The following is a 16,209-nucleotide window of genomic DNA, read 5'->3' on the forward strand; positions in this document are numbered from 1 at the left end:
GATAACGCTAAGTTTTTTTTAAACAATTATGTTTATTCTGTTTTTTTATGGCTAAATGTTTTCTTTTTCTGATGCTGTTTCACTCCTTCTGTTGCATGTAATTTATTACGTGTTTAGTCACATCACACACAAAACAAACACACACACTCACACACAAACATACTGTACGGCCTGTAAGGTTTGCACTCTCAGAGTGCTTCTAGTTGGCTTATTTGTTAGGAATGAGTATTAAGACAGCAAAATCTAGCTCAATATCTGTGCCAATTGACTTTTCAACAGATAATAACGCAAAAGGTCTGAAGAGCAGATTTCTGTACCAGTAAATCATAAGAGTCTAGACATATTGTTCATCCAATATTTACTGGGAGTTTCAGAGAAGAAACAGAGGACCAGATTGTGACCCAGAAGAAACTGTTCTCATTCAGAAAGGCAGCAGATGCGCTTATTAAACATAAAACAGTAGCATTAATAACAATAATAATGAAAATCATGTACTGTACATTAAATCTTTTTCAACGTTTGTCTTGGTTTAATTTGTGAGACACTGTCCTATGAGCTGCATAGCCCTGCTCACCTTTTGAAGATGATGAAGGCCACCAGGCCGACGACCACAGCAGCCAGGATGGAGCAGTATATGGGGATGAGCTTGTCGTTCAGTCCCTGGTAGAGTCGCTGCTGAGAGTCTCCGTTCGTCGTGGTGGGGCTGCTTTCTGTCGAGTCCTCTGGTGGGGAGACGTCTGGCATCGAGTATTCATCGATGGGTGTTACGAAGTCAGTATAAGGCGTGCTYGAGGGTGGCGAGTAGGGTGCTGGAAACGACAAAGAGGTGATGATGCAATTTTTATGAGTATCTCATACTCCAATAAAAAGATTTAGTTTGAAACTCAGATCGTTTGCTGAGAAATGAGGAATTATAGTCACTTTGGTCAACACCGCTAATAATGTTATGTGGCATCTGAACATCTGTTTCTTTCAGGTTCCTCTGAACACAAATCAAATCTGACCTAAAACAAATTTCCAAAAAAAGCTAAAAGAATTTGTGTTAAACAAAAATGCTCTGTGGGAATCTCAAGTGGAGCAATAAACCCTCTGTATTTGTTGYTTTTCAATATAAAGTTACAGCTCCTCCGACAGTTCTGCGTGACTTCTGTTACATTTCAGATTTAGCCTGACGTGTCATCGAGTCAAGGGATATTTTTTGCTCAAAGCCAAATGGCTGAAGTCAGTGGTAACCTCCTCCAGACCAAAGGTTACATTGCTGCAGATGGAGAAGAATGCTGCACTTTTTTTTTATATCCTGCCAATCAAAAAAATTCTGGACCAAAACTATGGCAGGAAAACAAAATCTAAAGTTTAAAAATAAATTACCTGTCTCCAAGCTTTTATTACTTTTTTCAACTTCTATCCAAAAATACCATAAATGTCTTTCATGCTGACAAACACAATAAGCACATCCACCCATCTACACACACACTAGATTCCCCATAATGGTCATTTCCCACCCCCTTTCCCCAAGGAACCATTAATAAAAACAAGAGCAAGTTTGTCCATCCACTTCTGCCCACATTGCTCAGACCATTAGCAGTCCTGTTGGAAACCTATCCTCGCCTGTCACTTATTTACACTTACTCACATCATTAACAGGAAATCAGCCTGTTGGCTTCCAAGGGCTCTAAATACCTCAGGAGAGCTGCTGAGTGCAAGGCATCCATTTTTCACTCATGAGGCAAAAACTGCTGTTAGACGAGCTGCTTGTGAGGGTTTGGCTGAAGGAATTTTGAGGGTGTGATAAGTGCTTTATGGCAACAGTAACACTAACCTACAAAATATCAATCTACTGTGAAATGTGTCTGTCAGGTAGCTCATTTCTCTTTTTAATTCATGGTCTGATGACGATGTTGGTGTCCCTATTATCAACTAGAGAAATAGCATTTTCAGCAAAGATGCCGTGTGACTAATGAGTGTTGAAAAGTTTACTGAAATGAGCTAAAGAACTTAAATTGTTGTGTTAAACTKATCAGAATATTTAAAATGAGCAAAATAATAGCTTCAGCTAAAACAGCGAAACTGTTTATGAAGTCCAAAACAAATAAAACAGTAGCTAAAATAGAAAAACAGAAAAGTAGGAGCTACAAAAACAAACAAAAAATTAAAAAAAAAATCAAAACAGTAGCTAAAAGTCAAAAGTTGCTGATAAATAGCTAAAACCTACAATTAGTTAATCAGTAGCTAATAAAAGCTAAACTTTACAAAGTTAAAATGCTAAATTATCAAAACAATGACTAAAAGATAACATTTTTKGGGGAAAACAGCTAGAAGTTAAAAATTGCAAAGCAGTATCTAAAGGACAAATTTGGGGAAAAAATCATTGCAAAATTTTGAAAATAACTGAGCTGAAAGCTAAAACTGGCTATAGAATAGTTAAAAGCTAAAAATGAGCAAAGCAATACCTAAAAGTTAATTTTTGTAAAATAGTACCTAAAAGCTATAAATGAAGCAAGTATACAGATTGTTTTTAAGAATATGAAGAAATCATTTATTTCAGTGAGAAAAAAATATTCAAATGTTCAGAGAAGCCCAAAGTTGGGCCCGTGGGCCAAATTTGGCCCGCCAAGCCATTTGATTTGGCCCACCAACAGTTGCCAAATTTAAAAGGTTATAACCTGTTATTCTATGTAGAAACACAGTATTTCCATTGGTCAAATGACTATATTAAAGGCTGTAGTGAAGGTAGTTTTCATTCATGCTGCTGACTTTAGCTTTGATTTATTAGGATTAAACATGAAACATGAAATGACAACAAGAAATATTTAGATCAGATTTAACCCCACATGTAGATTTGCACACTTGATAAGGCCACAAAAACTCATATTTTATCAATTTATGAAATATCCCATGAGCCTTTGCTACTTGAGAGTATGGCAGACTTTATCCAAGTGCACAGACTAAAACAAAAGAGGGCCATTGCATAGTATAATTGTTAAAAATAAAGGACTTTACTTAAAAAGTATTTGCATTTCATGTATTGTATTACTGCATTTGGCCCACAGCCCTGGATAGATTTTCATTTTGGCCCTCTCGAGGAAAATGTTGGGCACCCCTGGTTCAATAACTATAAAGATTCCCAAAACCAAAAGTTGGTAATGTCTTGAACAAGCTGGTTAAAAATAATTGAACATGAGCTGAAATAGAGTCTAAAAACATGAAAATRAAACTATAAACAGGAAAAATGTGAATGCTAACTCAGTAGTTGTTTTATGGCAYTTAATAAATCCATTAATTTTCAAATGACGGTATTAAGAAATTACAAATGCCTGTTTCTTTAACTGTTCTCGGCTTTGTGAACCTTATTTTTTGCCCGTGCCAGTTCAGTGAAGCTGTCAACAGCACAGTTCAATAAGCGATGTGCTATTTGGGTTTGTTAAGTAACCTTCCTGTGCTTTCAGGACAGCAGAACACTGCGTACAAGTAGCTGGCAGAAGCTATAAAATTCTCAGCAGAACTCAAATCCACAAACAGAATCCCGCAGTAGGTTAAAGTGAACAACGGTGTCTACGGGCTCTCAAATTAACTCCTTACAGAGGTCAGAGTAAAAATCAACAGCTTCGTGGGTCTTGCCTTTTTTGAGAAAGGGGAATGACGGAGGGAGATTTAAAGCAGTCTGGTACATGAGACGTCTCCAGGAAGGTGTTAAAAATATCTGTAAACTGTGGAGACAGCTGATCAGTGCTTCCTTTGTGGGTTCTAAAGCAGCTGTAGCTCAGCAGCTGTGAAACAAAATGGCAATTAGATACTTTCCACCTTCTGAGGGGCTCATGGAGAAGACAGGGAATTCCACTTTCTTAATTGCTCACACTGCAGGTGTGTGACTTTAAAAAAGTGTGGAGTTTATAGAGTGTGTTAAGTTGATCAGATTTAAAACGCTGCTTTGTGCCTGAGTGCATTCATAAAGTATTTATCCTGTTACTGTTAGTGCAGAGAGTGTTACTAACAGGTGGGTCTGAACTCAGACTCTGTAACTTCATTTGCCAATTTTCTCTTAAAGGGGATGAAAAATATTGCTGTGTTCATGCACTTTGGTGTGTGTCGAGGACCAGGAATATATATCAAATAAGACTTGAATGATAATGTAAGAATGACACACACACAAACTCCAGTCGAAGCAAATGCAGTTTGTTTGTTTCTTTGTTTCTTTGTTTGTTTGCTTGTCTCTGCATTTGGCCACGAGTCCGAAAATTCAGCCACTTATTAAACACTTTTTTCCAGGGTCTGGCCCTTCCCTAGGACAAACTATCATGCTAATTGGGTTATCTTCCAGTCACGTGACCAGATCCTTTAATCAATAAATATGTGTTCTGATGTGAAATAATGTTTTAAATGCTTCAGGCATGTACAGTATAAACTAAATATATCACAGTTTAATTATAAAAATAAGTAACCATTCAACATTGATGACTGAAACATTTCAGAATCAACTACAAAAACAACAAATCAGTAYTAAACACAATAAATTTCTTCAGGGATATGTTATCCAAAATCCACCTTTTAGCTGTTGTGTACTTGGATTCTCTRGAAGTGCAGAAAAGTTACATTTATTTTCTCCTGGTGCTGCGTAAATATCTTTATATTCTTTGTGGGTCATATTTTTAACCTCTTCACTTTTCTCTTTTCTATGACTCTTTCTGAATTATTTTAATGGGACTGCCAAATAAGGTCCCTTACCAACTACAATTTGGTGGTCTTCATTCTCCTCTGGCTCTGGGTCAGACTCTGCCTCCAACATGTAAGGCTGGATGGACAAGTCTTCCCTCATTGACATCTTGTAATTACTTTGTCAATAAAAAAGTTGCTGCACCCCAAAATAGTCGTAASCCCCTCTCTCTCTCAAAGTACAATAGACCACTCTAGAAGGTGGAGGGGGGCACGATGTGAAGTTCCTCTTTGGATTTAAAGAGACGGCCTCAAAACAAGTTGATCTAAGACAAATCTCAGAAAAGGGGCAAAAGAGGGGCTTGTGGAGCTACAATAAAGAGGAATTCAGACCAAAGCCGTTTCACTTTATATAAACCCCAACTGAATGATTTAAATGTAGAAAGGAAGGATTTAAAAGCACATATCTCCTTTAAACTCTGTTGTGTCAGTTTCAAGCCCTGCTAAACAATATTTTAGTTAAAAAAACGAAACATTTGGAGCATCTGCTGATGTTTCAGGACATATCAGGTTGCAAGCTTCAATGCAAAACGAGCAGATTTAGCCTCACTACTATCACCATCACCACAGTTCCTCTGTCTCAGGCCGGATATCTTTTACACGTTGAGTCTAACACACACATATATGTACACACGAAATGGGACACCAGTCATTGACTGAAATCTCCTTTGTCCTGAACWCATGTCCCCTCCCCATCTTCTCTCTCTTTATCCTTTAACTCATCCCCCCTTCTACCTATGCCCCTATCAGCCACAGACTCTTTTGTAAATCGTTCTCATTAAGTCAACTATTTTCCCCTCTTTTTCTTTAATCTTGGACAGAATTTTCATTAACCCAACAGTTTTATATTTTAAATCCAACCACAGTTCATTTCCCTCTTGTAATCACTGCTCTCCTTGCCAGTCTTCCTTCTCAAAACTCAGCTGGTATTTTTTCCACTTAATTTTTAGCAAACCGGTTCTTTTAGTCGAGAAGGTTATCATTCCGAGACTTTTTTTTGAAACACAGCAGACATCTATTATATCTATAATCACGGTTGACTACTTTAATTATTCCCTGCAGCGACAAAGTGAAGGAGGACAACTTTGTGCTGATATGTGTCTGTTAGCAAAATGTCCCATGAACTACTGGATGAAGTTTAATAAAATGTTCAGGAATTAATCATTAAAAGTACATCTACAACCGGTTAACGTTTGGAACCAATTAAATTCAAGACGGCTGCCACAGCTATTTTATCTTAGAAAACACATAAATGGCCATAACTCAGTCAGTTTCACAGATTTTGTGCTTATATTTGGTACGATTGTAGCCAAGAGTCAATCGCAATAAAAACTGCGAGAGCAACTCATTGCACAAGATTTCTGCTTACATTTGTAGCATTAACTGTTAGAGTCAACATGGTTGTCTGTTAGCAAAATATCTCTTGAACCACTGAACAGATTTCAATGAAACTTTCAGGAAGTAATAAAGGAATACACATCTACAATCGATTAGGTTTCATTTCAAGATGACTGTCACCACTATTCAACACATAATGCAAAAAAATGTACAAGTCAGTCAACTATGCAGACATTGAGCTAAGATTTAAAGTGGTAGTGGCTGAGAGTTATTCACAACACATACTCAGAGTGAGACATCTCACAATATCAGCTGAGGTTGTACATAACATTTGTTTCAAGGTTTAACCAAAATGGCTAACTCTGTCCCTTCTCAACATAAAATGATAGTTTAAAACTCTAACATGAAATTCAGGGGGCAATATGCATTTCTTTAAGGAATGCTAGGTCTTTAATTGTAATGAAACTTTTTCATAAATTAACATTTATTCTACTTGAAAAACAGAATTGCACAAATCTGTCATTAAAACACACAAATCGGTTTGAATGTAAATTTTCCTTAAAGTAAAATTCCTATCTAGTGTAGGTTTTTAAAGTTTAAGTGCTTTAGAGGGATAAGACAGAGCTTTCACATAATAAACAGCTTTAAACTTTAAAACAGGAGACTCCCATGAATCCTGCAGGCGATGTGTTCATATCACAGGTGTTCTTCCTGTCATAAAACACTAACTAGTCATTAGAACTTTTTTTTAAACTAAAAGGAGTGGAGCTYTTAAATTGGTAGGTTCTGTTAACTGTAACTGTAACTCAACTGTGACAGTAACACAACCTTTATTATGTTTTTATTTTAGAACGTTATCCTTCTGAACTAGTGAAATAACAACAGGAAATCCAGCAATGTGTTTCTTTCCGAACTTTAACTAAGTAATTATATGGAAAGATGTTGTGTTGTTACATGCATGTGTACAAGGGGAGTGTGTGTTTAACTTAAGTTCAGCCAAACCTGAACTTGTCCTTCCAGCCTCAAGCGGACTTTTGCAATCAGGTGTTGATGTTTCAACAGCATACAAGCAAAAGAAAGGAGGGGCTCGTTTTCTATTGGCTGCAACGTCTTCTAATCCCCTTCGAACAAAAACAATTAATCGTATTTTTATATTCTGCTAAACATTCAAAGTGTTCTATTCTAACAAGATCAAGTGCAAAAAACACACAAGTTATATCCATGTTTTGTTTATCTGCTTTAGATAGATTTCCTCCTACTTTGTCACACTTTGTCCTTCCGACTGCTCCTAAACTGATCTGTCTCTTTGCGTGTTCCGGCCACACCTCTAAACCTGCATGCATATGGATGGGTAGATTTAAGGGGTGTGTGTGTGTGTGTGTGTGTGTGTGTGTGTGTGTGTGTGTGTGTGTGTGTGTGTGTGTGTGTGTGTGTGTGTGTGTGCTCCTCTTCTGCGGCAGAACGCGATCAGCACTCGTAGAGGTCAACTCGAGAAACCCGAGAGTGCCGAAGAGTAACTCCATCGCTTTTATCGACCAATCCGCATTCTCTGCATCTGCTCTCTCGCTCTCCACTCTCACAAGCATTGTCTCCATCTCGTTCCCCTCTGAAGCTCTCCATTCGTCTTCCTGTGTGCCGTTCTGATTGTTTTACATTTGTTGTTCCTCGTTTAGGTTTGCAAGTCAGTTGCCTCTTTTAGAGAACCACACTTTGAAAGATCTGAACTATCCCTTTAAGGCACTTTGCATTTAACTTTAAGACTGGGGTGAAACGATAAAAGCAGAACTTGGAGTGCCATGTATTGTTTTACAGGTAATGATCAAGTGGTTTAATAAGTAAATGCAAAAAAAAAAACATATTTAAGTACATTCTAATCTGTTTATTTATCTTGAAAATATAGAATATAAGTAAAGTGTCAGTTTTTACCTCAAACTGTGAGGGTAAATAAATTATATAAAGTTCTTTGTTATCACATTTCTAAGTAGAGATCTTAGACTCATAAGCTGGTCCTATTTCTTCTGAATGTCAGTTAAAAATAGTTAAAACAGAAATAAAACAGCAACAGGAAATACCTTTTCAGGGGTCTGTTTCATTTCAGTACGTGTCATGACTAAATACACTTTATTTTGTCCAGCGTAATGTATCTTTTCCTTCTTATTACAATTTTCCCTTTAAAGTAAAATGCTAAAACCAGTGCCCATAATAAACTTGACATGTCTGAACACAAGAATAGCTATTATTGCGACAAAAATCATGACAAATAATTAGAAGCTTCTTGAACAATTGACTTCTTTTTGATTCAAAACAAACAAAACAAGTCCATGCCACATGACATTCTCTCCCTTAGTTCAGCACTGATGGCAGCTACGGAAAACAGACCCGGTTCATTGACATGCTTTAAATGGTCATGAAGACAAAACCTCAGCTGGACTTTGAACCAATGAACTGACAGCACGAGTGCACCGCGAGTGTTGTTCTCACCCTTGCCACGAGGCTCATTCACATAAATCCCTTCCAACTTCCCTCTAAAGAATTTCCCTCAGAATGTCAGGGGCAAATTCCTGACACTCGGCTGGCCACCTCAGGCGACTGCGTCAGGGTGCACCACATGTTTGGCAGCAGCGAAAGTAACACAGTCGGCTTTAACACTTCCCCCGTCGACACAAAGCTCGCTCTGTGTAGAACAGGGAGCAGAGGGGTTAAAGAGAGAAGGTCAGCTGTGGTCATACAGCCCGACTCGATTGAGACGTAGCTCAGTAGATGTGACGGTCCAAGCTATGAGCCACACAATGACAGTGACTGTGTGTCACAAAGACAGTAAATTTTCACGTCAGACTGGAGATGAGGATTCTTCGCGTCTTCCAGGATGGATGTGGTAACGCTTTCAAGGCCTAAAATCAGGAATGTCGATGSCATTTTTTCCTTTTATCGCTTTCCCCATTCGTCTTCTACTTTCTGTCTGTCAAACGTTTAACAAGACACATTAGGAGTATTGTGAAGTCTCAACAACATGACTACCCTGTTAGAAGTTAGGTCTCTATAGCTGTGTTTCCATTGCAAATGTACGTAAAACTTTGTCGATATTCTGTTAATGTCTAAAAACACAGTTTCGCAACTGCAGTGTTTCCATTAAGTAAGAAATGCTATTAAAGTCACGTGTGAATATGCTTGTTCTTGCGATAAGTCATTACAAACATGGCGGCAACGGATGTAAACACATAGCATATTGCTACCGCGACACTAGCGCTCATCATCAGAGGAGACGTCGGCGTCTTTTATCGAGGCTTTCCAGTGACAAGCCCCTACTTGGGAGCGGCTACGTATGCTGTGTTTTTTGGGAAATTGTAGCCGGTGAGTTTACTACTTTATTTTACTACTTCTGTGATATCACTACTACTTCTATTTCCTGTTGTCTTCTTTGTCGTTGTCTTTTTCGCCAATRGAAACAGCCGGTTGTTGATCACGTGACTCCCGTGATGCGAAAAAGTGTTTCCATTGCAGTTTTGCAAAAAACACCAATTTTGATACGGCCGAAATATCACCTCATCCTAGCGCAAAAACATTTTGTCAAAAAACAAATTTTTTTCTCCGAAATTGACGTGTTTCCATTGAGCAAATTTATTTTCAAAATTCTAATTTGCGCATTTTCATGGTCAATGGAAACACAGCTTATGAGAGGGAGACAGCTGAAGAAAAAGACCGATACTTAAAGTTGTTCTCATATTTTTGTACTTCTAGTAAAACTAGTAAAAACTGTGAATCCATGTTTATCTTCAAATGCCAAATATTGAAGGCAGACAATATTACTTTTGCCCATGTTTGTGTGTGTGGACTGGATGAATATCTACAACAGAATAACTTTTGTATCTATTCAAGATGGCTACCACAGCCAAACAACATTACTAGTTAATAAAAAKTATCCAAACTAAGTTAAGTTTACAGATACTGGGCAAATAAATGACATGCTTAGAGCCGTTTGCAACAAAGTTTGAACATAACATCCTGTAATGTTATCTAATGATATCAATGTTTGACCAAATCAGGTACAACTTTATTATTTCTTCAACTAAAATGATCTTAGTTTGAGACTCTGGCATCAGAGGTGATGGGTGATTTGGATTAAGTCTATCATCTAYATTTGGATTCAGGGAGAATATCAACCCCACCTTCCCTTTTGTTCTTTTTTATTGGTAATTTGAAACAAACATGCAACAATCAGTATAGCCTCTGTCTGCATACTATACATAACTAACCAACCTACTCAGACTTAGTCAGAAACAAGTTTTTTTTATTTAAAACCAAGCAAAATATATATTTTGCATTCCTGATTATTTTTTGTATTTATTTCAATGAGTATACTTCTCTCTTTATGCTGCTTTATACCTTTAAGCTGTTGTTGGCACTGATTCATTACTCCTAAAGAGACCGAAGAGTTGCTTAAGACGTGTCCAGCTTCAGTGTTTTAGAATGATTTAGGTGTGGACATGCATGTAAACAACTGACTTGTGACACTAGACAATCTTAACTATTATTTTATCTAATCTAGATACCTTCCTTGAATTTTTAACTCTCATTTTTGCTACAGAGGTCCAACCCTGAGTACTGTGCAGCGTGTCATTTACCTGTTCCAGCCTTCTGGTTTGTAGAGGGCACGCTGTTGATTTTTAAGGTTGTCTAAATTCAGGAAGGAAACAGCTCCTGCCCTTCTCAACTATCAACTCATTAACAAAATTGACTTGAACCAGTCAATTTTCCTTCCCCTTCCCCTCCTCTGAGCCTTCAGTTTTCCATCTGTAACGTTCAGTCAGTCATCTTACTGGCCTCAGTGCTCAGCAGCACACACACATGGCTCTGTTTGTGTGCCTGTGTTGTGACTCAGAGTCAACTAATCCCTTGAACTTTCCTCTTTGTGTGCATAACTAATATGTCTGTATACAAGCGACACCTGTTGTTTTTAAAGTGAAATGATCAGGTTGTAGTCCTGTCAGTTCTGGGTACAGTCTCGTGGAAGAACTTCAGTAAGTCATGCTGGCCCTGAAGGCTTTTAGCCAAAGCCCTCCAGCTGATARGAACAAGCAGCCCCTACAAGTCACACTAAAGCACGGCTCTTTCAGCTTTCAGCACTGCAAGGGAAATACCTTATCACAGTTCTACATCTACTGTATATCTGTTCTCTGCACCACAAACAACAGCTTCTCAAGTCAGGGTTATTACACGCTTACCTTGTCTCCAAGAGAAATACGTACGTATATACAGTGTATATATATATATATATATTCACGCAGTTTAGTTTGACAAAAATGCTGCCTACTGTAGTTGAAAGAGATTTTTACTTACTGGTATGCAACACAATCCTGCCTTATTGTGAAGTTTAGGTAACAAAAATATTTCAATGGCATTTACAATGTGAACACTTCAGGTCTACATATTAAAAGTTGTTTAGATCTGTTGTTTAAAGTGGTTTAAAAGGGTTTCTGTCYAATTGCAATCAGATAACTCGAAGCACGTCTAAATTGCCTCGAAGTTTTCACCTTGAACATATTTTACTTAACAGCAGTAAACCCACACATCCAGCAGAGTGGACAAATATATATTTTTTAATTTGCTCAGCAGACAACTGATTAAGGATTATTAAACACTGATGCTTGGGTATCCTGAAGATACAGCGTTGGTTTTTTTTGTTTGTTTTTCTTATATACATTTTTATTATTAAACATATAATGTGTAAAATCAAACTTGCAGTATGTAAGATTATGTGTAAGATCAATGTGAAATGTGTAAGATCAAACCAATGATGTGTAAGATTTAAAAACATTGATGTTAAGATCAAAATATTTAATGTGTACGATCAAACATGTGATGTCACACATCGTATATACATATAATGTGCAAATTAAATGTATGAGGTGTAAGATCAGGCAGGTAAAACATATCTCTGAGATCTAACATTGAATGTGTAAGGTCAAAAATCGGATGCCCTACATCTTCCCTGAATACTGTAGCATTAAATGTGTAATGTGAAAGATTAGCTTCAATTATCTATGTGTCAGAAACAAAATTTGTTTGATAGGACATATTTACAAGACCATTTTTAACCTTTAATTTGTATATGGCTGTATTAAAAAACAAAGCAATAGTTAGTAATTAGTAAAAATAAATAAAATATTGATCTGCTTGGATTGTGTTTTCTGGGAACAATATGCACTTGAATAATTAGTTTCATCATTCTCCCCCACATTCTCCAGTGCTGGTTTGATGTTTTGACCTGTAAAAGGATTATTAGCTGTTGTTCAGTGCACATCCCTGGTGGGAGCTCATGCTACCTGATCATCCCCACCCCCCAAATACAATCTAAACCTCCCAACCTTTGACCTTGCTCAATGGCCTTCAGAAGACCAGAAGTCATATTACGCTTCTTAAGATAAGGATCTTATCTTTCAAACCGCGACTTTGTGGATCTAGCCTTGCAAAATCTGCTTGTTATTAGYATGTCTTACTCTCAAAGCAGAGTGAAAAGAGATTATCTTTTAAAGTTTACATGACTCAAAACATTAATTAAGCCCACCAGAGGGGTTGAGACACATTGTAAGGCCTTTCCCATCAACATAAAAAAGCTGCCAAAACATCTCAGGRAGAAATGCACCCAAAACCCTAACTCAAATATAATTAAAACAGTAAAGTAGCAAATCCAGTTTTCTACTGAGAAATAACCTCAATAAAGTGTTGTTATGTTCCTCCCACCTTCAACCAAACTATGCATCCAGTGTCTCAAGTTACAGCTTGCCTTTTCATAAGCAGTGGCCTTCTGTGTGTTCCTTTTCCACCTTCAGTCCTGACTGTGTTTAGCCTTTAGGCCTGTGTCGCCTAACTCCACAACATTAATGGATATGGACATCTGGCAGCGCCACAGATTTGTAAGCACTGATAGTGCTTGTTTTTCACTAAACAGATTACATTCAAAATAAAAGGCACATAAGTGGGTTAAAGCGAAGGAAAAACATATCATAATAAATCTCACAGGCTGTAAGTCATTCTGCTTAGAATCGCAGTTAACTCGCATTCATCATGATATATAGTTGTTTGTTATCTGAAGGATGTATTAGCATTGGAGTTCTGGCTTCTTACGTCTTTTTCTTAGATGAATCATCTCACAAACAACACTTTTCCCCCTCAGAGAGTTGGGTTAAGCTGTTAAAGCATCATTCTCAATAGAAGTTTTACAGCACCATCAATATTTGTGTCCAGTTTTGCTTATCAAGTGACTTTATCGGTCTGTGGTCGACTTTCCCAGCTTTTAAAGCATGAAGACAATGTGCAATTTATTACTGGTGCATTAACCCACACAATATGTTATAACGGCATGAGCTTGACCAAAAACAAATCTCTTATGGCCACATTGTACTGATTAGGTTGAATATAAGATAATTAAAATTTATGCAATGAAAACCTAGAATTCATTACAGGAATGCATATTGTCCACCAAGATTCATGCCCGAATTTTAAATCAAGATGATCTACTTTGGGAGGAAATGGCACAGTCCTTTTGGTCAAACCTTAATATTAACATTATGTAAGCTCTAAAAGTATGAGCTGGGAATAACGATTCATTCAAATTCATTTATTGGTTCATGAGATTTGTTTTTGCCTTAACAGACAAACAGATTTGACTCCAACGTTTAATGCTTAAAGTTATAAATAAAGATGTTGTGCAATGACACGTGCTCAGAGCGTGCGCTAGGGATCAATCTAAGCTATTGCCATGCCAAACTTTAGGCTAATATTTGTAAGATTTAGTACTGCATTTATTCATGTCTAACACGATCTCATGTATAATACGACCCCCCCAGCCTTTTGAGCTTAAAAAGCATAAAAAATTTAATCCTCAAACTACCTCCAATTTCATTCAGACTTCAAGATTTCTCAGTCTTTGCTGTCTTTATACATATCAGTAAAATGATCATTGGACTGTTCATTTTATTTTAACAACATATGTTCTAAAAGGTATTTTGACAACAAATATATATCAGCTGTAGCAGCATCATATGAATTCTGGCATTTTACACATAGTCCACCAGGAKGCRCCAACACAAAAGTCAGAGACTTCACATGAGATTTGGACCATCTTSTGGGGSAAAAGCAGATTACTTCCTACTCGCGAGCGCCCCCTCTGGTGGGGAAACTTTTTTCAGGGATACAAACTTTTCAGAACACCGGTAGACGGCAGCCATTACAGATGAACATGTGTTTGTTGTTGTTCAAGGAGCGGCCCGGTCACATGCTAATGTTATTAGTTTTTTTCACATCATGTCGCCTGCCTGGATCTGTTACTATCTCGCTCTGAAGCACGGAGGAGTGTCAGAGGTAAGCTCGTTTCAACTGCTTTTCACAACACGGTCTCATTTCCGGACTCAGGCATTTTGCGAATGAAGCCGATATTTCAGTTAAAATATGTAGGTAAAAATATTTATCTGAGTATAATACTAACACCCCAACTTTATGGATGATTTTATGAATTAAATTTTACGTATTATACTTGAATAAATWCAGTAAGTTGTAGTCTTTTACATGCTTGCTAATGTCAGTAAACTGGCGAACGTTTGGAATTGGGTTGACTTCAAAAGTGAATCAGTTAAAAATGTACACCCAGTAGCCTATTTACTTTCTRAGAGTTTMATTAAAATCCAGCTAGTGGTTCATAAAATATTTTGCTAACAGATAGATGCACAGACACTGAAAAAAAAAGTCATCTGACTTTTGTCATTCCGCAGCTGGAAATAAACACACAAAGCAGACTCTTTTACCTTCTGTCTGTTCCACTTTTTGCTAGCATCTTCAAGTAGCTCCACTGGCTAAATAAAACCTAATAAAACCTAAAGCCATTGCAGGCCACAYAGGATCATGAAAGAGGTACAAAAGACTCCCTTTAGTCCAAGACTGACTGTGGTTGGCACCGTGATCACGTCTTTCAGCCCCACTGCCTCAACAGAATGCATGTCTAATCAACAAGCTCCTTTTATTGTCATCTCAAAAAAGCATTGATTTGATCTGYGCGGTGTCAGCTCATTGGCATGAGGAGTGACTGTAGTCATAAGGAATTTGTGATGTGGAGCGTGATCCCCGCAGGGTGCAATGGTATAAAAAACAAAAATCCAACGCTCTGTTCAGTGATGCGACCTCCTTCTAACCCTTAATATTAACAAGACTGTGGTCCTTGTTTCTTKGGATGGGRTGAGCTCRTGAAGACAATGAGACAGGCTTCAGCRTGGCATTTGCGCCGATGGACCGACAACGCCTTATACTGATGGACTGATTATACTGCTGACAAAATGACAGTCCAGTGTCCGCACAGCAAAAATGTGCTCACATTTATTCTATTCACTCCAGCATRACCCTGAACGGTGAACCCAGTCAATCAACTTTATTCAGCAGCGAAGTTCATAAGAAAACTTCCTCTGTGTTTGGAGGGGGTYGTTCCATGGCTAATTGTTGGGAAGCTTTTCCATTACATGTGCAGTACACTACAGTTTTTAGCTTTCCAGTGTCAGTGTGGCATAAATGGTTATCCCACATCTTAAAAATCTGAGTGAACAGCAGCCATGCAAGGTCTCTGTTTAAAATTTTACCTTAGTATTTGGTTTTAAATCTAATTGTTAGCTAAATATTTCATGAACCATTTAACAGATTTTTATGAAACTTTCAGGGAGTAATCACTCATCTACAACTGAATGACATTTGGAGCCAAGTCAATTCAAGATGCACCCCACAGCCAACTCCCCGTAGGAAATCGTAAAACAGCTAAACTTTAGCCAGTTTTATAAATACTGARCTAAAATTTAGTGGTAGTATAGCATCATCCCCAGCACATAGTACAACACATTGCATAATATCTTTACTTAAAGTCTTAGGTTAATCTTGTCAGTTACCAAAATATCTTTGAATTCACTGGATGAATATTAATGAAACTTTCAGAAAGTAATTACTGACTTTCTAGACTTTATGTTTTCAGTCAACCCAGTTCAAGTTGGCTGTCACAGCTAATCAACATTAGCCTATACAAAAAATTCTAACTCGTTGGGTTTTACATATACAGGTCCTTCTCAAAAAATTAGCATATTGTGATAAAGTTCATTATTTTCTGAAATGTACTGATAAACATTAAAC

General features: G+C 37.5%; 1 protein-coding gene across 1 annotated transcript in view; it reads right to left on the reverse strand.

Moving 5' to 3' along the window:
- Positions 1-16,209, reverse strand: part of ngfrb (nerve growth factor receptor b) — a gene marked incomplete in the record, with an annotated part of 33,598 nt that overhangs the window by 4,966 nt on the left and 12,423 nt on the right. The window contains 1 exon segment of the mRNA XM_014013945.1: positions 575-809. Coding sequence (XP_013869399.1) covers positions 575-809 — 235 coding nt within the window.

Source organism: Austrofundulus limnaeus, unplaced genomic scaffold (assembly GCF_001266775.1).
Source record: "Austrofundulus limnaeus strain Quisiro unplaced genomic scaffold, Austrofundulus_limnaeus-1.0 Scaffold108, whole genome shotgun sequence".
Lineage (NCBI taxonomy): Eukaryota > Metazoa > Chordata > Actinopteri > Cyprinodontiformes > Rivulidae > Austrofundulus > Austrofundulus limnaeus.